The sequence below is a fragment of the Vulpes vulpes genome, chromosome 13 (assembly GCF_048418805.1).
Source record: "Vulpes vulpes isolate BD-2025 chromosome 13, VulVul3, whole genome shotgun sequence".
NCBI classification, from domain to species: domain Eukaryota; kingdom Metazoa; phylum Chordata; class Mammalia; order Carnivora; family Canidae; genus Vulpes; species Vulpes vulpes.
The window spans coordinates 7664284-7685251 of NC_132792.1; the positions used below are offsets into that span (position 1 = coordinate 7664284).

The window sequence follows — 20968 nt, forward strand, 5'->3', positions numbered from 1 at the left end:
GTACACAAGATGCAGACCGTGTCCATGCACCTACACATGGGCACGCGTCTTCAGTCGGAGGTGAGCCTTTCACACTGACCTGGAGTTCCACGGAACTAAGAGAGAAACAGTCTAATTTTTTTGTTTTTAATGGAAACTAAACCACAAGGCCAGGTATCTGTCCTCAGCAGGATTACCATGCAGATCAGCTACACGATGGGGGAAATGTCCTACTGAAATCCAACTTGACCAAATAATATAAATGTCTACATCAAGATGAGACTTGGGATTGTAGGCCGGAGACCACAACATACAGGAATCAAAGCATCCCGAGTCCTGGGGAGCACTCTTACGGTCTAAAGGCTGAGGTGGAGGAGGGGGCACAAGAGGAGGATACCCCTGGATCAAAACAGGCCTGGGGATACCTGCATTCTAAGGCCAGGGACCAAATCCAACTGCTTCTTGGTTTTGTGAATAAAATTTTATTGGCACCCAACCATACCCACTGATTTTTGTATCTTCTGTGGCTGCTTCCTTGCCAGAGTGGCAAAAATGAGCAGTTGTAACTGATACATAGAGTCTAAAATATTTATTTGGCCCTTTACAGAGAAAGGGCCCACCTCTTGTGTTCTAGAAGATAAGATGGCTGAAGTAGGCAACATTTCAAAAAGTCACAAATTTCATCTCCTAAGCATGTCTAACAGGGGAACGGCTTCCCCCAGGCCTCCAGCTCCCAGGCCCCAAATTATACGGGTTGTACTGGTTTCACTTAGTGATGGATTTCTATTTTGTTCTCCTCTGGGTGGTTTCATCTCTGTCTCCCCGGCACCTAACACAACATCTGAAACATAACAACGCCTTCCTGAATGTGGTCAAATAAAACGGAGCCGAGAGCAGCTGCCCTCTCCACGGTGACCATGATATGGTAGTTAGATGATGTGGTTTTGTGCAAGTGGATTGCATCTAGAGATAGGAGACCTGCCTCCAAGCTCCCATTCTGTCATCACTGGCTGGGCAAAATCAAAGAAGTAACTTCTCTGGGCCGGAGTCTCTCAATCTCTAAGCTGGGGATAAAACCCTCCTTATCTTGCTACCTCAGAGGATTGGAGTGAGGACCAATTGAGATAAGGCAGGGGACAGGGATCCCTGGGTGGCGCAGTGGTTTGGCGTCTGCCTTTGGCCCAGGGCACGGTCCTGGAGACCTGGGATCGAGTCCCACATCGGGCTCCCAGTGCATGGAGCCTGCTTCTCCCTCTGCCTGTGTCTCTGCCTCTCTCTCTCTCTCTCTCTCTCTGTGACTATCATAAATAAATAAATTGAAAAAAAATTTAAAAAAGAGATAAGGCAGGGGACAGAACTTTTTAAACTAAAATGGTAATAAAAAATGGCCTATTTAATTATTTTACTAAGAAACTCAAAGGTTCAAATGGCTTCCATAACTCAAATAAATGAATAAAAGTGGCACAGAGAAGCTCTAGCTTAGAAGTAGGGTTTTCACCTTCCTTTAGTCACTCTCAAATGAATGTCACCTAACCCAAGAGAACTTTGGCCGATTTTTCCTTAAGAACCTCAAAAGCCACTGCCCGCAAGTCACCACACACTTGGATAGTCCCTTCCAGCTATATCCAGGCTCTCTGGAAGAGCCTCAGAGGCATAGGCTGGGACTCACTCAGCTTCCGGTAGATGTGGGTGGCCTCCTCACGGAGCAGAAGTTGGCAGTTCTGGGCCTGCAGGCTATGTGTGCAGATCTGGGCATCGGCGTAGAATACACACCTCACGGCACCAGGTTGGGCTTGCAGAGTGGTGACAAGGCAGGCCTGGTGACGGGAACATTCTACAGAGTAAGAGAACAACAATGAGGCTTGGGCTTCAGAGAAGGCACCTTAGCCATGCATCCATCCAGTCATGCATCCTTGAATCCAGGCGTCATCTATTCATCCACCAGCCCACCCATTCATCCAGTCATGCATCTATAAATCCTGCAACTATCAATCTATCCATCTAATCATGTATCTGTGCATTCATCCCTCTATCCACCCATGCATGCAAGCATCCATGTCTCCATCCAACCATCCATCCATCCATCCATCCATCCATCCATCCATCCATCCATGCATCCATGTATCCATCCATCCATCCATCCATCCATCCATCCATCCATCCATCCAACTATCCATCTCTCAATGCATCCACACATCCATCTATCTATGCATCCATCCATCTATCCAACCATGCGTCCATCTATACATCCACACATTCATCCAGCCATGCATACATGCATTCATCCATGCAATCACTTACTTATTCATCAGAACACCTACTATACATCCCTGACACTGTGCCAGGAGCTGGGACTAGAATTGTGTTTGGGGGGAACCTAACTCTCCCATCAATCTATTTTCCACACAAAAGTCAAGCTTTTGAGAGTTTAATTCACAAATGTGCTCTTGTCACTCCCTTGTTTGAAGCAACTCCATGCCTTCTCATTGGCCTTGGATTAAGTCATACCAGACAAGGCTCTCCATGTTCCAGCCCTTGCCTTCTTCTTTAGCCTCAGCTTCCTTTCTATATTCCCTATTATACCCACTATTTTCCACCAGGGATTATGTCCTTTCCCACGTGTACCAGGTCCTGCACTAGATAATTTAAATTATTCAAGCATTCAGGATTTTTGGTTCTAAGAACAGCTGTGAAGATGGTGTTGACTCATTCACTTGGGAAAGCTATGAACTGGGTAAAGGCCTTATTCATAGCCCACTCTGTGTTATGGCAGTACTCAGAGTTGCACAGTGCACAAACTATACATCTATACATGGCCCTTTCTGTAAGATGTGCATACTGCTATCCAACCTTGAAAGTGAAATGATTCGTGGACTTAAAGAATTGGAGGAATACACATGTTATCCAATCTCAAGCTCCTGCAGAAGTTAAAATCTTTGTAGAACACCTCTAACAAATCATCATCTAACTTTTGTTTAAATACCAGTGACCGGAAACCCGCTAAAAGGAATACACCTCTGTGGACAGTTTTGCCTATTAGAAGCTTCTTTATATTGCATTGAAAAATGTCTCTTGAAATTTGAGTTTTACCCATAGGCTTTAGCTTTGCCCCAAGAGCCTGACCAGGACAACTATATTTCTTCCTCGCTATGATGGACCATCTATAATCTAAGTCATAGCTTCTGCTCATCTCTTCTGTCTCAGACTAGCCCCTTAGATCCTTCCTCTCATCATCTTCTGATCTGGCTCAATGTTACTCATTTTCCAGCCGGTTTAGCCCATTGGAGACCTTGACTGTTCCTGCAGGAGGATGAGGAGAGTGCAGAGGAGGACCCACCCAGGGTCTCCCTTCTCTGGCACTCGAGGTCATCTTGGGGTCTCCCAGGTGTTTCTGAGATTAGGATCCTGAGTAGCACTGTGTGAGGCCCCATCCCAATGCAACCACCCTACCCGGGTCTGGGGAGCGGGAGCAGTGGGAAACTTCTCTTACCCAACAGACAGAAGTCTCTAGCATCAGAGAAGTCATTGGTGGTGGCAGTGCTGACGTGAGCAACATCAAAGTTCCTGATGGATGAGTCAATAACTACAGCAGAGGGAGCCAGGGACTGCCAGGAGCCCAGAGCGACTAGGAGAGAGAGCAGGGACATTAGTCGCACACAGCCTCCACCTGTGCTCTGATGATGAAGACAAGGGGGTGCCACCTGGTGCCTTCAGAAAGCAGCCCCAGGGCATCCTCCTTGCAGCCTCCATTCTCATGTGACCTCATCCTTGAAACAGTTTCCCATTTTACAGTGATTTATCAAGAGTTTTTATGAGCCATGTTCTGTGCTCAAGCCTACAGATAGGTAAAAAACCTACAGAAAGGTAAAAAACAAAGGATAACAAAAGCATGGCTGTTTCTATCAAGCAGCTCACAGTAGAACTCAAGAGACTAAAAAAAAAAAAAAAAAAGGCAAGGCGAGCATCATAATGCAGGCGTTACAAGGCAATCATCAGAATGGAGGTAAGGGACAGTGATAATCACAGATGTGTCAGGGTTGTTGTGTGATGCTGTGTGGAGTGCTTCCCACACACCAGAATCCTCCCCAAGCCTCGGATGGAGAGAAGACCACTGTCCTCCATAGGGGAGCTGTGGTGTGCTGTCCCAGGACCCAACCTCTCATTTCCCCAGTGTCAGGAAGGCGGTGTCTGGAGGCTCCCAGCCAAGTCCCCTCCAGGAACTGCCTGTGGTCTTGGCGAGATGCCTCCCCTCCCAGGGTCAGTGTGTGTCTCAAAACTAGTCCATGTGGGTATGCAAAGGCCGAGCCACCTGCCTCAAGATGGGACAACAGTGCAGGGCCAGCGCCGCTTAAGAGCTCGCCATGGGATCCACGGGGCCATGTGGTTTGCTGGGCTTGGAAGTCCTACCTCTCCCCCTGCTCATTCCCACCCCCGCACTTCCTTACTGGGGCCACTCCCATGAGCCCCCCACGCATGAAACTTCCTGCATGCAAATTTCCATCACTGAGCTTGTTTCCAGGAAAACAGCAGCTAAGACATCCTCTTTAAAGATGAACGAGATGAAGCACAGAGAGGTTAACTGGGCGTGCCACAGCCCCCTACCCGTCCCCCAAGAGTGCCATTCTTTGGGGGCGGAGCAACCGTGAAACCTGGTCCTTGCATGCACCCAGGCCATGCCCTCCTGGCTCAGTGGGGTTGCTCCCACGATCTGTACATCTGGTCCACCAACAGGGTGGGACGTCCAGGTGCTGCTGCCCGACAGATGGCTTGGCACAGGTACAGAGTCCTGCCAGAGCACCAGCGTCCCTGTGAGGACAGAGGTATCCTGAACAGGGACCTGGAGCTTCTACTCTGAGAAGGGACCGTGGGTGGAGGTAGACGGGCACATCCTCTGTCCACAGAGAGCATGAAAGGGGGCAAAACGCTGCCTCCCGTCATAGGCCTGTGTGATCACCCAGAGTGCTGGTCCTGGCACCTTCACGATCTGTTCAGTGGGTGCATCCTTAGTTACTGGAGAAAAATCTAGGTATGTACTTACTTTTTCTTTCTTTCTCTTTCTCTCTTTCTCTTTCTCTCTTTCTCTTTCTTTCTTTATTTTCTTTCTTTCTTTCTTTCTTTCTTTCTTTCTTTCTTTCTTTCTTTCTTTCTTTTTTTTCAGAAGACCCCAGCAGCATATGCTCCTAACAAATATCTGTGAGTATTTCCTTTGTGCCAGGAGAGCAGCAGGGTGAACACTGGTGTAGGTGTAGCACTTTACAGTTTACAAAGTGCTGCCACTCATCAGCTAAGTGCTTTAAGGGTGTCACTCCACTGTGTTAGGGTCTTCAGTCAAATGCAAACCGGCATTACATCTGATCCCCATGGAGGGAGCTTCAAGATCCAAGCACTGAATGAGCAGTGGGGTAGGGGCTGTAAGGCCTCCTCCACAAACCTATAGTCAGAAGCTGGGAGAGGTTACGTGGCTTTCCAAGAACACAGAGCTGGCCATGACCAAGCCAGAGAGACAGAACCTGGCCTCTTGGTTCCCAGCCAGTGCTCCTTTCATCCCCTCCAAGCTTCCTAAACAGCTGAGTGCCCTTTCTGGAAAATTCTCCCCAGGTAGGAAGAGGTCTTTGTCTTGGACAGTATCATACTCTTAGCTATATGAGGAAGCCTGTCATTTTTATCTCAAAACTGCCTTTGACACCCAGAACACTAAATTTAGAACGGCAAATAAAGTAGCAAAACAACCTAGCACCGTGCTTTTTTCTTCTTAATTTGAAAAAAAAAAAAAAAGAAAGAAAAGAAAGAAAAGAAAAGAAGAAAAAAAAGAAAAGAAAAGAAAAGAAAAGAAAAGAAAAGAAAAGAAAAGAAAAGAAAAGAAAAGAAAAGAAAAGAAAAGAAAAGAAAAAGAAGGGTGCCTGGGTGGCTCAGTCCGTGAAGCATCTGTCTTCGGCCCAGGTCATGATCCCAGGGCCCTGGGATTGAGCCCCGCCTTGGGCTCCCTGGGGAACATGCTTCTCCCTCTCCCTCTGCCTGCCACTCCCCATTTGTGTGTGCTCTCTCTCTCTCTCTCTCTCTGTCAAATAAATAAATAACATCTTTTAAAAATCAAAATTAAAAAAAGAAAGTAACAAGAAAGACAAAAGGGGTTTATCCAAAGAAAGTGCCAAATACTGTTGCCAGACTTCTGATGGACCCAGCCGGAGAAGGTGAACCCCCATACTTGTCCTGGAACGGCAGGGCCGTCCTCAGAATCCAGAGCCACGTCTTTCTGACCTTGGGGTCTGGCTTCCCTGCAATAGACGCTGGGCTTTCATTATCTTTAAGCATCCTCCACGCATTACTATTTTCATGGTCAGTACAAGTGGCATTTCTGCAGCGTGACCAAACGGAGCTGCGTATTTTTAGATGGTGGGGACACTGCAATTTCACAGAAGATGTATGATGGGGTTTTAGGACCAAACTTGCCAATTATGGTCTTAAAATGGAAGCCTTGGCCGCACTCCGTGCTTAGCTTGATGTCTGGGGGAAAGCGCTATAATTGATGGGTGAATTTCGTCTCCAAAGTGAGAGCTCGTCTGTCGCCATCCCGGGGCCTGGAGCCAAGTCTCTGCCACACCCTCTTCCTGTCCCCTTCCCCCAGCTGGCAGGGACCCAGGACCAGCCACTGCTGTTGTGCAGAATCCAACATCTGGGGTTCGCGCAGCTCATGCAAATTATGAGACCAGGCTCTTTGTGAATGCAAAAGATGATGAAGCAGGAAAGCTAGGGGGTCTTGGTGGCATTTCGAGGGACTTTACTATTTGCCAAGAACCGGGCAGCACCAGTGCATTTAACATTCACGAGATCCAGGAACAGCCCCAGAGGGCTTAGCTGATAAGAGGCAGTGCCTGGGCTGGAGCCCAGCTCCTTCGGGTTCAGAAACCGTGCTCCACCCCACTGCCAGCCCTCCTCTCCAGATGAGCGCGGTGGTGGCTGCTTTCGGGCCCGCCCAAGGGCTGCTCTCTGTGCCATATTCATTAGCGTTCATTTTTCTCTTTGGTTTAAAATATATTTGACAGATAGCAATGCCAGCATCGCTTACTTTGGAAAAAATCATCTCCCCTGGAATTTGAAATGCCACGTTCATCAAATTAAATACTTCTGTAAGTGAATTTTGTCAACCTTTTGTTTTTCTTTTTTTTTTTTTTTTTAAATATTTTATGTATTTATTTATCTGACACAGAGAAAGAGAGAGAGAAAGTGCCTGCACAAGCAGGGGGAGGGGCAGAGGGAGAGGGAGAAGCAGACTCCCCACTGAGCAGAGAGCCCGGACTCGGACTCGGGGCCCAATCCCAGGACCCAAGAGCTGAAGGCAACACTTCACCGACTGAGCCACCCAGGTGCCCCAACCTTGTGTTCTTCACTCATTTCTTTGTAAATTCTAGCTCGACCCTCCCGCTGCTTAAACTAGTCACCGTGTAATACATTTTACCAACAAATGGGAAAACCTTCCCATGTTATTTCTCTTTATAAAACATCCCTTGGTTATTTGGGGTTATTTATTCAACTCGATGAAATTCAGAGCCATCTTATCAAGTTTCCTAAAAGCTCCTTTGGGATATTGATTGGAATGGCCTTAAAGTCAAAAACTAACTTGAGAAAAGGATTTTGGATTTTATTATGTTTAATGTTTGATGTCACGAAGGACGGAGTGGAATATCTTTCCCCTGTTATATTTTTAAAAGGGCTACTGTTGGAGTAAAGGAAAGCTATTTGCGTGTGTTTATTTTCCAACAGGATCCTGAACTCACTCAGTGGAACCCGCAGACCTGGTTGAGAGGCAGGCTCTTCTCCGTGTGGCTCTTTTGGCAACGGGGCCCAATCTAGAGCACAGGTACAGCAGGGACCTGCCTGGGCAGGTGAGGCTGGCTTGGCAGTCCTCTGCAGTAACCGATTTAGTTCTGTATTTATCCATTCAGTCAACAACTCCCCCTACATTCCAGACACTGTGCCTGATAGCAAAACAGAGGAATCCTGGAAAAATAAGTTAATTGGGTAAAACGCTTAGGATCCTTCCTATTTACCATCAATAATTCTCAAATTCTGGCAAATATCAGAATGGCTCAAAGAACTTGGTACGGATTCCAAAGCCCAGGCACTGTCCCCACGTCAATGAGCCTAGGTCTCTGTGCCCCTTATTAGCTTTCCGGATGACTCTGACCTCTGACACATGACCACGTTGAGAACAATGGCCCTACATGGCCTCTGAAATATTCCTTTTGGTTTCTTCTGATGTGGCCATAACGGATGGAAAAAACAGCTTAGGCTCCTGAAAAGAGACCGTTCTGGGTTCAAACCTCACTTGGCAAGCTCCTTAAACACTTTGAGAAACTCAATTCTTTAATAATCACACCTTTGTGTTAAACACCACCCTTAGTCCCACTCTCAGGGAAACACAATGCCTCTGAGTGAATGACACATGACCGCTGACATCCTCAGCCCCCTTTACTCTGAGCCCTTCGACTCAGACCTTGGGAAACTAGTCCTTTCCTCCAGAGCAGGGAGAAAGGGGAGCAGGAGGGGGAACGAACCAGAGTTCCCAGGGGGAACTAACCAGAGAAGAGGATGGGTGGCACCTCTAAAAGGACTGTCCAGCCTGGTAAGAACAGTTGCCTCCTGAAACCAGAGGATGGGTGAACACATCAAGGAGCTGTAAGGAATGGTTGGCCCTGAGCGTAGGTCATATGTGACCCCTACATGATGAAGCAGCCAGTTCCTGGAGTTTATCCCAAGCTCCCCAGCCCACAGCTCTGCGACTTTGAGCGACCCCCTCTGAGCCTCCGTTTCCTCATCAGCAAAATGGGAATACCATGAGCTCCTCCCCGTCCTGGCGTGGTAGCCAGAAACGAGTCACTTGTGATCCGGGACTGGCAGGCACGGGGCGCAGAGCTTGGTGAACGCAGACACCCCCCCACCCCACCTCTGCTCTCGCTATGGCTTCTCGTGGCAGGATTGTCACTGTTTTCTCAGAGCTATGGAGGCCGAGCCTGACCCAAGTACTGGGGGGTCGGGGTTGAGGGGAGCTCCCTAAGTGGTATAGGAGCCAGTGATACCCTGACTTCACCGCCACACCCGCCTCCCCTTGCCCCACTAGCTTGGTCCCAGGGCACCTTGCTGCCCGCCCATCGGCCCCTCACCCCTGCCCTCTGGCCCCCTGAGTCCTCGATCTGGTCCTAGGCACAGTGGAACCAGACAGTGTGCTTGCCTGACTAGCTGCTGGGCCTCAGTTTCCACAGCAGACCTGCTGCTGAATATAGAGACAAGGTTTTATGAGCTCAGCACAATCCAACATGAAACCCTCACGGCCCCTAATCCTACTGTTATCCCCACCCCCGTGTTCTTCCTCCTTGCCCTGCCACCACCATGTCCTACCCAGAAACCCTGGCCTCCCATGGCCTCACCTTGTCCTGTCCCTCTTCTTCCTGCCTGGGCCCTCTGAGAACTGTCCCTTCTTTTCCATCCAGATTCTGGCCTTGCCAATTCCACTGCACCTGCTTATACCCCAGTAACTGAGACCCAGATGGGTCTCCCTCCTGCCAGTCTCGCCCCTCTCAGGCCGCTGTCACACTAGGGCCGGGGTCACCTCCCAATCTGATGGCCACGCTCACTGACTGGCATCCTCCAGGAAACAGGCAAACCTGTGGTGGGCAGGACACGTCCACTAGGTGTCCAGCATCATCGTGCCCCCTGCTTTTATACAGTGGGCCTGGGTGCTCTCCACTCTCACCCAGACCCCTATCTCAGATAGGGGGCATGGAGCCACAGGGAAGGAAGGTCACAGGGCATTCCTCACAGTCACGGGGGAAGGGTCGGGGCTGTGCTGTCTTCCCCCCTGGGCCCTCCGCCCCAGCACCAAATGCACTCTCTCCCACTCTTCACCCACACCCCTCATGGTGGTGGGAAGGAGTCCGGGCAACCCTTTCATATATAAAGAGCTAAATATCACATGGCTCAGGTGGTAAGGCCACAGAGAACATGCTCCTGGAGGTAAGTGATGCTGCTAGTCCATTAGCACAGGGGAAAAAGTGGCCCTGCAGGGAATGTCACATGGCCTCTGTCCTCTGTGATGGCACATAGCAGCAACAAGCGCTACCAGCTAGTGGGCAGGCATTACGTGTTTATAAATGCAAGATGATCTGATTCCATCTTACGATACTTTCCAGAGATGAGCAATATTATCCCTATTTTACAAGGGAGAAAAGTGAGTCTCAGAGAAGGCCAATGACGTGCCCAAGGCCACAGAGCTAACGGGCAACTAGTCAGCATTTGACCCCAGCTCAGCCCTGCGGCCTTGTATTCCTCTGTGCATCGCAGAGCTGTGGAGGGTGGGTGAGGGCAGAGCAGAGGGAGGGCTGAGGGCAGCCGAGAAGCAGGTGCCAGGGTGGGTGGCAGGGTGGGTCCCCCCATGACTCTTGGGCAGTGTGGCTGCAACCCTGATATAGGTCAGCTTCTGAGAATATCGAAGTACTTCTGCTCCCTTCTGGAGAACACTGTATTCCTGCTTAACGTAGACTAAGTAAAACCAAAATCACTAGACTATTTTCAAATACGTGGAAATCATACTTCATTCTTTTTCTTCTTTTTCTCTTTTTCTTCTCTTCCTCCCCTTCCTGTCTTTCTTTCCAGATACCAATTAAAGGTGGAAATATGGATTTTGAATTCAAGGTTTAGAGGGGTTTTTTTTTAAACCAATAAAAATAGCTTTAACCCTAGTCCAACCCCCAATGAGACACACACACACACACACACACACACACACACACACACACACACGACTGCAGACCTACACGGCTACAGGAGAGATAGGTCTGTGGTTGGCTGGCTGAGTAACCAAAGTTTCTGCTCTGGTCGTTTTTTTTTTTTTTTTTTTTTTTTCTCACTTGAAACCTGGGAAAGTGCTTCCTGGTGTTTCTGAAGCACATCCCAGTGCAGAAATGTCAAACCAGTAGCAAACACCTCTCCAACATTCGAATAATCACAGACCCATTTTTAACGTGAAAAGATCTTAGGATTTTCTGAAGAATCACCAAGAGTAAAGATAATGATGAGCGCAAGCTCTAAAGCATCCCAAGGCTCACAGGATCCTTCCTATTTTTTGTGCAATCAGAATGAGAAAGAATTCCTTCCAGCTCCTTGGCACGTATCAAAGAGCTGGGTGCAGAAAATGGAGAAAGCGTGAGGGATGTTGGAGATGGTTCCCGAGCCCAGGCTGGCTGGCTGGGGCCAAACATGCACGGTGGAAGCTTTTTGAGCAGGAGGGGAGGAGTGCTTCAGTCCCCAGCAAGCTGCTATGACCTTGAACGTGAGAAGAATGTAACAGACTCTCTGGTCCTGCTTTCACAGCTTCACGGCCATGAGTACTCACTGGTGGGAAGATCCCCATGTGCCATCATTATGGGACGGGACTCACAGTCAGACTTCCTGATTTCTCAGCAGACACTGTCTTTCGAGTGGGAACCACGTCACACTGAGCTGTTCTTGCCCTTGTTAGCACTCAGAAAAAAAACAGATGTCCTTTTGATAACAGAGAGAGGGAGAGAGAGAGAGCCATGCTATTTTGTGATCAGTTTAAAGATGAAAATGGGCCCAGAGCCTCCTGTTGGTCCAGCGTTTCTGCAGAGAGAAACGCCTTACACTTACAGCAGACCCTACTGGGCCTCTTTTGGCATTTTTAACACTAGAAAAATACCTAGAGACACATTCACTTCTGTTCAGCCTCCAAATACCTATTTTTGGTTTTATTTTAGCTTTCCAGCAAGCACGCCTTCATCTTTCCCTTTGCATCTCAAGAGCTTAGCCAAAGGATTACAGTGAGTCCTGTGGGTTGAAATGTGTCCCCTCAAGATTCGTACTTTGAAGTCCTAAGCCCTAGGAGTTAATAATGTGACCTTATTTGGAAATAGGGTCTTTGCAGAGGTCTTCAAGTTAATTGAGATCATTAGAATGGTCCCTAATCCCAAACGACTGGTGCCCTTATAAAAAGGGGGAAGTGTGGACACAGAGTGGCACGTACAAGGAAGGCAATGTGAAGACACAGGGAGGAGATGCCTGTCTATAAGCCAAGGAGATGGTTCTGGAACAGAGCCATCCCTTGTGGCCCTCTGACCAAACCAACCCTGCCAACACCTTGATCTTGGACTTCCAGCCTCCAAAGCTACAAGAGAATAAATTCCCATTGCTTGAGCCCCCGGTTCATGGTATTTTGCTATGGCAGCCCTAGCCGAGGAATACAGTAAGTGAATGGTCAGTAAGAAACATCCTTTCCTTGAGTCACGGAGAGCCTGCTGTGCCTCACTCTTGTGCTCTGACACGGAAATGCCAATCCTGATAATTCTTACCATGTAAAGTCGTCCCTATTCCAACGGCTAATATTAATATGAAGCATCTCCTATTTACTAGACACACTACAAGGTGCTACATGGATTGTTCTATTTCTTCCACTATCGGCCATGTACTCGGAGGTGAACCAGAGGGGTGGCCCTGCACGCTCTAGAGAGGGATCATTCTGGAACCCCTCCATCTGACTGAATCTCACTCCTGCCAGCTGCCAGCTCTGGCTTTGGGTACATTACGCTCTCAGTTTTAAATATTATCTTGTTTCCATGTATATATTGGAAGAGTCGTGTCACCTGTGTCCCAGGGCAGAGCTTCCCTTATGTTAAGGGTCTCAGTTTACTCCTGATGCTTCTAGCCCTCCTGGGGGCGAGGAGCGGAGGCAGCCAGGGCTGGTCTTCTCACCGGGTTTTCCACATGGAGATGTCATCATCCCTCATGTAATCATGGCGTGAAGAAGTCAGTGGGCACTGGACACAGGGTGGGGGCTGAACGGATCAATCCCTACAAAATGCTTGGTGCACAGTAAGTGCTCCATAACACGTATTAGAGATTTGACGCCCTGTGTCTCAGCCTCCAAAGCCAGAGCTTCTACCTCTGGGCCATGTTGCTCGATACATGAGGGCATATAAGCTTTTGCTTCCAAAATAGGGCATTTTCAACCAAATCATAAGCAGTAATAGTCCTGATATGACACTGCCACCGCCTCACCTCCCTGGTCCAGACAGTCACACAGCAGGGCATGGTTTCAGGCATGTGGCCCAGGAGGACCAGAAAAGATCCACTGAAGTAACTCAAGGACTTGGGATAAAGCCCACAGAAGACAACAGATCTTCAGGCCAGGCCAGGGGCCAGCAAGATTTTTCTGTTAAAGTCCAGATAATAAATATTTTAGGCTTCGCTGGCTACATTGGTTGTCTAGTGCGTATTCTCTCTATATTTTTACAAAGTCCTTTAAAAATGTCCAAGGCCCTTCTGGGTTCATGGGTCATACAAAAATAGGCTGCAAGCTATGGCTTGCCAGCACTGGTCTAGAAGGGTCATAGGTTGCAGTTGTATGTGACATGATGGACTGGGGTGGGGAGGGGGTAGGTTGGGGGGGGTGTTCTACATTCTGGGGACCAAAAGCTGCAACAGGCTACTTGAGAGGGAGTTTTGTACTTTCTCCAGAGATGAGGATTACTCTAGAGACACCGTCTGGAAGGCAAAATATCACGCTTTTTGGTTTGTTGTCAGTCGTGCTTCCTGACTTGGCAAGTTCAAGTCCTTTTACAAAATGATGATGATCCATTTGCTTTTGTTTTATAAAAATCATCCTTATTTGGTAGAACAAAAAATTGGCGACCATGAGCTGTCCCAGAGTACAATGTAAGACTCCAATCCAGTAGTAGAATGTAAGCCCACCTGTCTTCTTCACATCCACGTGGCCTTATCCTGCTCCAGGTCCAGCTTCCTGCTGCTCCCAGATCCCTGAAATTATGTCACTGCTGTCACAGCTGACGCTTGACCCTGCCTCTTCCCTCTCCAGTACTGTGGCCTGAAAACATGGGCCCTTACCACGGCCATAATGGCTCCTTCCCCTGCTTTGGGTCACAACCTCCTGAGTATGGAAAGTTCTAGTCTTTTTCATTAACCACCCTCAACTGGAAATGCCTGGTCATTCTCCCACATTCTTCAAATTCTTTTCTATAATTTTCAGTTCCACCCCAACCCCTGCTAAAATCTTGGGTGGCCTTACCATCTACAAGGGTCTGCTCATCACTCTGGTCTCAGCTTCCTGCCCTCTTCAGTCCTGGAGACGTTTATGTCTACTTACTCCAGCCAAGAATCTCCACAACCAACCCTAATCCTGCCATGGCGCTGGATGCCAAGGCCATTTAAATCTTGTTTTTTCTAAGCTCCACTTGCTGTTCAATCCATGATCCCCTTTCTGTCCAACAGTTTTACACTTGATCCCACCTAAACCAGCTCCTGGCTTTCCCTGGGATTCCATTCTCTTCCCCACTCCTCATTATCCCCTTTCATTGGTCTATTGTGAGCCAGGCCACCCATTGGTCCATCTTGTCACCTTCTCTTTTGCCACTGCCCTCAACTGTCTCTCCTCCCAGTTAGATTAATCCAAGGAGCTGCTTTCTCTGCAGCTTTGTTTGGTCAGCTGAGCATGACCAGAGACACTTCCACAGACAGACTGGCACCTTCCCAACATTTGGCTCTCTAGCCTCACTTGAACCCTCTACATCTTGGAACCTTAGTCCGTGCCCCCTTCCAGTCTCTACAATCACTGCCCCCAGTGCTTGCTGCTCCATCCAGCAAGGGGCCCAGTGTCATCAAGGACAGGGCATGCTCAACAGGTACCCAGCTTCTTGCCTTTTAGAAAAAAGAGGGATTGTCATCAACATTGGCCTCAACTCTGCATCTCCCTCTCCACTCTCTATGAACCATCCCATCTTTCTCTCTTTCTCCTAAATGGAGGAAGGATGGCCAGTTCCCTAATCTGTGCTCTAGAGCTAGTTCTTTTTCACCCCCTCAGGGGCAACCACAACCAAGTACACCCCCAGTCCAGCCTCATTCCCTTCCCTCCTCTGCCTTCAGCCTATCCCTAGAAACTGACACTTTACTCCTAGCATAGAAACATACTCAAATGCGGCCCCCAAACAACATGTTACTCTAACCCACATCTCTTAACTCAGGGTTTGGATTTTAGGGGCTGATTTCCCTGCAAATATAGACCAAATCTGTTATGCATGGGCGGGGATTCTGTTTCAATACATCATCAGGGGTGGCTCATGACCTAGAAATGGATGGGTACCACCGAATGCATCACCTTCTTTCTTAGCTGTCAATGTCATTCTTTCTTTTTCTTCAGAGCCAACATTCTTAGGAAAAGTTTATAGGTTCCACTTTCTCAAACCACTATCATTTTTTCCCTCATCATCCCACTACATTTGCAAAGTGCTTTCCATGGCTAACCCAAGGAATGTCTGCGGTCCATCCCCATTTTCCTAGAAATTGCTGGTCACATCTCCCTCCCCTGGTTTCCATGACATCCCGTACCACCAGCAAGCCTCCTCTGGCTTCTCTTCTGCTCTTCCCTTCAATGCTGCTGTTCTGCAAGGGTCTGTCCTTGACCTTTACTGTTGATATCTAACACACTTTCCACGGGCGATCTCACTCTCCCCATGACTTAAAATACTGACACATTGATGATTATCAGATTATCTCCAGGCCAGAGGCTTCACCCAAGCCCTATGCTGAGACAGTCCATGCTTACCGGACCCCTCCCAGCAGATGTCCCCAAGGGATCCTGAGGTCAGCATGTTGAAAGCACGAAGGCTTACTCTTACATCCTCACCCACACTCTTCATCTGGTTCCCTTCTTGCATTTTCTGTCTCAAGAACTAGCACCACTACCCATGGGACTCCCCAGCCTGAAATGTTAAACATTGTCCCTGATGGATATCCAATAGACCGAATGTCTGTCTAGAAAGGACATCATAGAAGGAAAGTTAAGATAAATTTTCTTTCATGTCTAAATTTCAGGTTCTACCATTATAACCCAATACTCTTCCAACACATGCCTTCTGAATTTCTAGCAAAAACATGGCCCCTAAAATAATAAATAAAAAAAAAAAAACATGGCCCCTGAGGTTCCTTGCAATCCTACCCACCCCTTCAGCTACATCTCGCATCAGTCCGTTCCCTACCATCCCAAACTCACATCTGGAAGTCTAGCAAATCACTCTATGTTGTAGGACTGTTCACTACTCCTTTCATTCAACATGCACTTACAAGATGAAGTGAGTTTAACCTTATAATGAACTCATATCATCCTTCAAGACACAATTCAGATGTCACTTCCTTTACAATCCTTCAAAGACTCCCACCTCCACCATGACCCCCAACCCGTCCGACTAATATGTCTACTCTTCCAGTAACACACTACATTGCAATTTCCTTGTTTTCTATCTCTGTTAAAGGATAAGCTCCTGGAGATCAAAAACTCTGCCTCAGTTTTTCATTGCTGCTCCAAGACCAATCATAATAGTGTATAAAACTATTAACAATACAAATAATAATATAATGGTAGGTGGCATTAAGCATCCTATGTGCTACATAAGAATAATGTCACTATTTTGTATGAACTGCCCAATTCATAAATATGTATTTAATGAACTAATGAAGTTCCTTGATTAATAAAGAAGAAATGGGACACCAATTTTTTATCTCTATAAATATTAATACTATAATTATTCACCATAAGACCTCAGTAAATAATTATTAAAAGGGTAGATATGTGATCAACTAATCACCTACAAAACAAATAATGGCCCACCAATTTAATAACATCTCACTTTATGTGGTGCACTCCAGTTTATGAAGCATTTACACTGCAAGATTAATCACTTCATCAAACGAGTCCATCAGTTGTATCACTATTACTATTTTCAAGGGGCTGAATGGAAGCTCAGAGGTGGTGAATGAATGACACAGCCACAATCACAGTTCATGGATGGCAAACCAAAGACTTGACCAAGAACACCTCCTCCCAGGTCCTACTTCCCCACAGTTACCCCTTTCTCCTCATGACTCAACGTCAGACATAAAGTGGTTCCCTTTAGTGGCATGCTCTTTGCAGGCCAATATTTCCAGAGGCATCTAAAATGGTCCAGCATCTGTTGAGGTTATGAGCTGCGGGTTGATGAATAATCATCGTTTACACCATTAACTTCAAAGACACGGCTAGAGAAAATTTCTAAGTAAGAAAAAGACACGCATGAAACCAGACTTGGAGCAACCCTCCCTGCATGTCCTCCTAACAAATTACTAAGTTCATCACAAGCAAAATTCCTACTGGAAATTCAAAGCCTCGGGATGCAGCTGATTTCTAATAAGTGCAACTCCTATCAGGTGGACCCCCTCAAATCCTCCCACATACAAAGGCGACCTGGAAGATAGTACGATGATGGGGTTTTCTGAGAGCACGTGAACTCCTCTTTCTTGAGATCATTGCGTGTGATCCTGGGTGTTGGGTCAAACTGCAGAAGGTCAGAGACATAAATGCATATGGAGAACCAATAGGAGCTGAGCAAAGCAGTTCCAATAATGCAGAAGTCTCTCTCTGGAAGCTGAACAACAGCTTCAGGCAGGCTAGCCTGACCTCAGTGGACTGTGGGTAACTCACTCTGGGTCATGCAGCTGGTCTGGACCCCAGAAGTCAGACTCCTGAGACTTCACTCAGACCTTCTGGCCCTCCAGGTGTGGAAGCAGTAAGGGCAGCTGTGGCTGTCACCACTATCAGTTACATATTGCGTGTGTCAGGCTTTGTGCTGGGTGCTTCCCTCCGTGATTCCATTCAAATCCCCCAGTCTCTAGTGGATGCTGGGATATTAAGAAATCTGCCTCAGGCTCAGAGCTGTGACGTGACTTGCCCCAGGTCATACAGAGTAAGAACAGAACTAGAATTGAAACCCAGATTCGCCCAAAGCCAAAGTCTCTCTGCTTCACTGCTTCTACTTCTACAAACATCTGCCAAAAACCTGCTGGCCTATGTGTAAGTTATCACAAAAACAGAAAAACAAAAGCCACACCTTAAAGCATAACTGGGCCAATCATTAGAATTACAGAAATAGAAAACCCAAAGGGAAACTTAGAGGTCATTTAAGCCACCTCCTCACACAGCAAAGGCATCTCCAACATGCTTGAATACTCCAGTGGCAGGAAGTTCATCACCTCAATCTCCATCACAGTAAGACCACCGAGGCCTTCTCCTTCCATTCTCTGACCTCATCCCCTTCTCACCTCATCCCTCACTGGTCCCTTCATGACGCTAGACACCTCATACATACTGAGGCCTTCCTTGGTCCCTCCTGAGCTGGGCTCTCTCACCTCCTGGACTTTGCACACATAGGAGAGAAGGTGACTGCTTCCTTCATAAATCAAATCCAGATCCTCCAAGGAGGTCAGGGAATTGAGCAGAGACTCACCAGTGGGAAGAATAAATGAGGAATGACCAAAGGATCATTAAAACAAAACTTACATAACACCAGCCATGTATAACATGAAATTACTATTTTTAATCAAGTTAATATTATTATAATCCATGAAATGAGAGGAAATCTCCCATTGTTGATGGTCTGCATTCAGGGATGGTTTAATTCATAGTTGGCCACATAGAATGACTTGAAGGGCTCTAGGAAAGGCAAACTATCCAAAATATTTCCTCCCAATACTTGTCAAATGGTCTGAGGGATAATTTTTTTCTGGTTTATCCACTTGTTAAAACGTGAAAACTCTTGTAGAAAATATCATAAAAATAATATTCATCATTTTCACCTTAGGGTGAATTATTCTGTTAACTCCGTCAGGTTTGACAAGAGTTCTCTCGCAGAGCCCTAGGAAATGAAACAGTAAATAAGCAAGAAGCTTCTACTAATGATGGCTAGCTAAGTAAGACTGATTTGGGAGTAGGAAAAAGAAACCACTTCTTTCATCATAGAGCCCTGCCTTGAGATGGAAGTTCCGGAGGGGAGGCATAGTGCTGAGGAGCATAAAGTTATGAGTTTCCCAGAGTGGGCTGAAGGCCAGGAATAGCAAAAAATAGTAAGGGGAAGAAAATTGGGTAAAACCAAAAGTCAGTTCCCTCCACCTCACATTTTTTATCATGTGGTATCTGATTGATTCCAGGCTAAAAAATAAAAATAAAAATAAATACCTCCTATAGCTAAGCAAGAGACTTGAAAAAAAAATCTTTTAAGCTGAAGTCTGAGTGACCAAACCCAAAAGGTAGGTGCTAAGTTGGCATATTTTCTTTTCAGCTCTATCTCCCTTAAATTTGAGCGAATCTTTGATAGGCCAGGTACAAAACTGGTCCTGAGGAAGAAGTTTCTAAAGAAAATCTTAAGTCTTCTCCATCCCCTAAGATCCAACAAGGACTTAAGACACAATCATTCAGCAAACATTCAAGTGCCTCCCAGGCTGACTATGTACAACTGCTCGGGTTTTACACTATAATCTCAGTATCGCATGAGGCAACATTCATAAATATTACCTGTGAAAGTAATATTTGCCAGCCTTGAGCTGGCAATACTTGAAGTAATTTAGGAATTCCAACAAAGCCAACCTTCACCAGACACTGGATGAAGGAATTTTCCATATAATGTCTCTTTCAAGCCTAATAACAACACCTTTGAGAGTAGGCATCACCATCTCCATGTTACAGGTGAGGCAGCTGAGATTCAGAAAGGTTCTTAAATTGGTCAAAATCATACATCTAAGGAGTGCAAAGAAAGGATTCCCATCTCCTGGCAGCTTCCGATACCCCACCATTTATCCTGCCTTCCAACAAACATTAATTGAATCACTATTGGCTTTATATACTGACCCAGGGCAAACTGAACAGACACACAGTAAACCTGACAATCATAAGTGAAATAATATTGAGCATCTACTGCCTACCAGACACTGAGCGCCTGGTGTGAAAGATCAAGCCATAAGTTACAAATTCAGTTTCAGGGAGTGCAAAATCTGGCAAGCAAGAACCAGTACGCTCATTCATTCAGTAAATACCTCGTGAGTGCTAACTGGGTGCCGGGCAAGCTTCTAGAAGCTAAGACAACAGCAATGAGTAAGACAGATGAAGCCCCTGCCCTGCGCTGTTTCCCTTCTGGAGGAAAGGGCAGACAGATATTTGAGAAGTAAACAGGTGCAAAGCTTTCACAGCTGACAACAAAGCAGGGTGAGGGGTGGAGAGGCACAGGTGGTGACGTTAGCTCAGAGCGGAGGACAAGTGAGCCCCATAGAGGTTCACTAGGAGGAGGCCCCGCTGTTTTCCTGCCATCTGCCATTGCTGTGGGCCCAGTTTGCTAGCTGTGTCCTTCTGCGTCCCGGCCCCTGGGTCTCAGAGGAGAGGTCCGGACAGGCTGCTGGTTCTGAAGCTGTGCCCAGAGCAGCTGCCTGGGCAGTGGAGCATCCCAAGCCCTGCTGGGAGACAGAAGTGGGTCCCTGGGATTCAGGACTCATCCCCGGACAGCAGGTCTCATGCAGTAGCTGCAAGCTATGTGCCGTGAGCCCCCTCGACAGGGCGCACGTGCACGGAAACTCTGCGTATTTGGAAAGATGTAAGTGACACAAGCTTTTGGAGTTGACGCCTGACCACCTGGGCCTTTCTGCTCCAGGACCAAAAGGATTACGAAGTAGCCTTTGTGGGGGTCACTGTGTCACCCATTGGTCTAGTGGCTCAAAGGAAGGTGACAATGCACCTGCACAGTCTGTACTAGCACTTACTGTGCCCTCAAATGAACCCTCAGGGAGACTATTAATGTCTGCCGCCCCTGGGGTGCACGCTTGATGTCAGGAATGAACCCGTCTGCCCAGCAGCTGAGAGAGCTGCTGGCAGGCTGGACCTGTTGTCAGCCCCTGTGGGACACCAGCCCCCAGAGGGTCATGCCTACATCCACGTGTGACCTACATGATGGCGGAGACATTTCGAAGATCATCTTAGCATCCCTGAAAGGGCAACTGAGACCACCCTGCAGCTGACCTTCTCCTCCTTCCGGCCAGTCGTGCACCTTCCCGTTCCCCCTCCCACCCCTGTGGGTACCATTCCCTAGACAACGACCCGCAGAGTCTGATT

General features: G+C 47.4%; 1 protein-coding gene across 1 annotated transcript in view; it reads right to left on the reverse strand.

Annotated features, from left to right (window-relative positions):
* Positions 1 to 20968, reverse strand: part of TG (thyroglobulin) — a 245642-nt gene that overhangs the window by 117191 nt on the left and 107483 nt on the right. The window contains exons 36-37 of the mRNA XM_025993474.2: positions 3470 to 3604; positions 1649 to 1813 (exon numbers count right to left, since the gene is read on the reverse strand). Coding sequence (XP_025849259.2) covers positions 1649 to 1813; positions 3470 to 3604 — 300 coding nt within the window. The remainder of the gene's footprint in view (positions 1 to 1648; positions 1814 to 3469; positions 3605 to 20968) is intronic.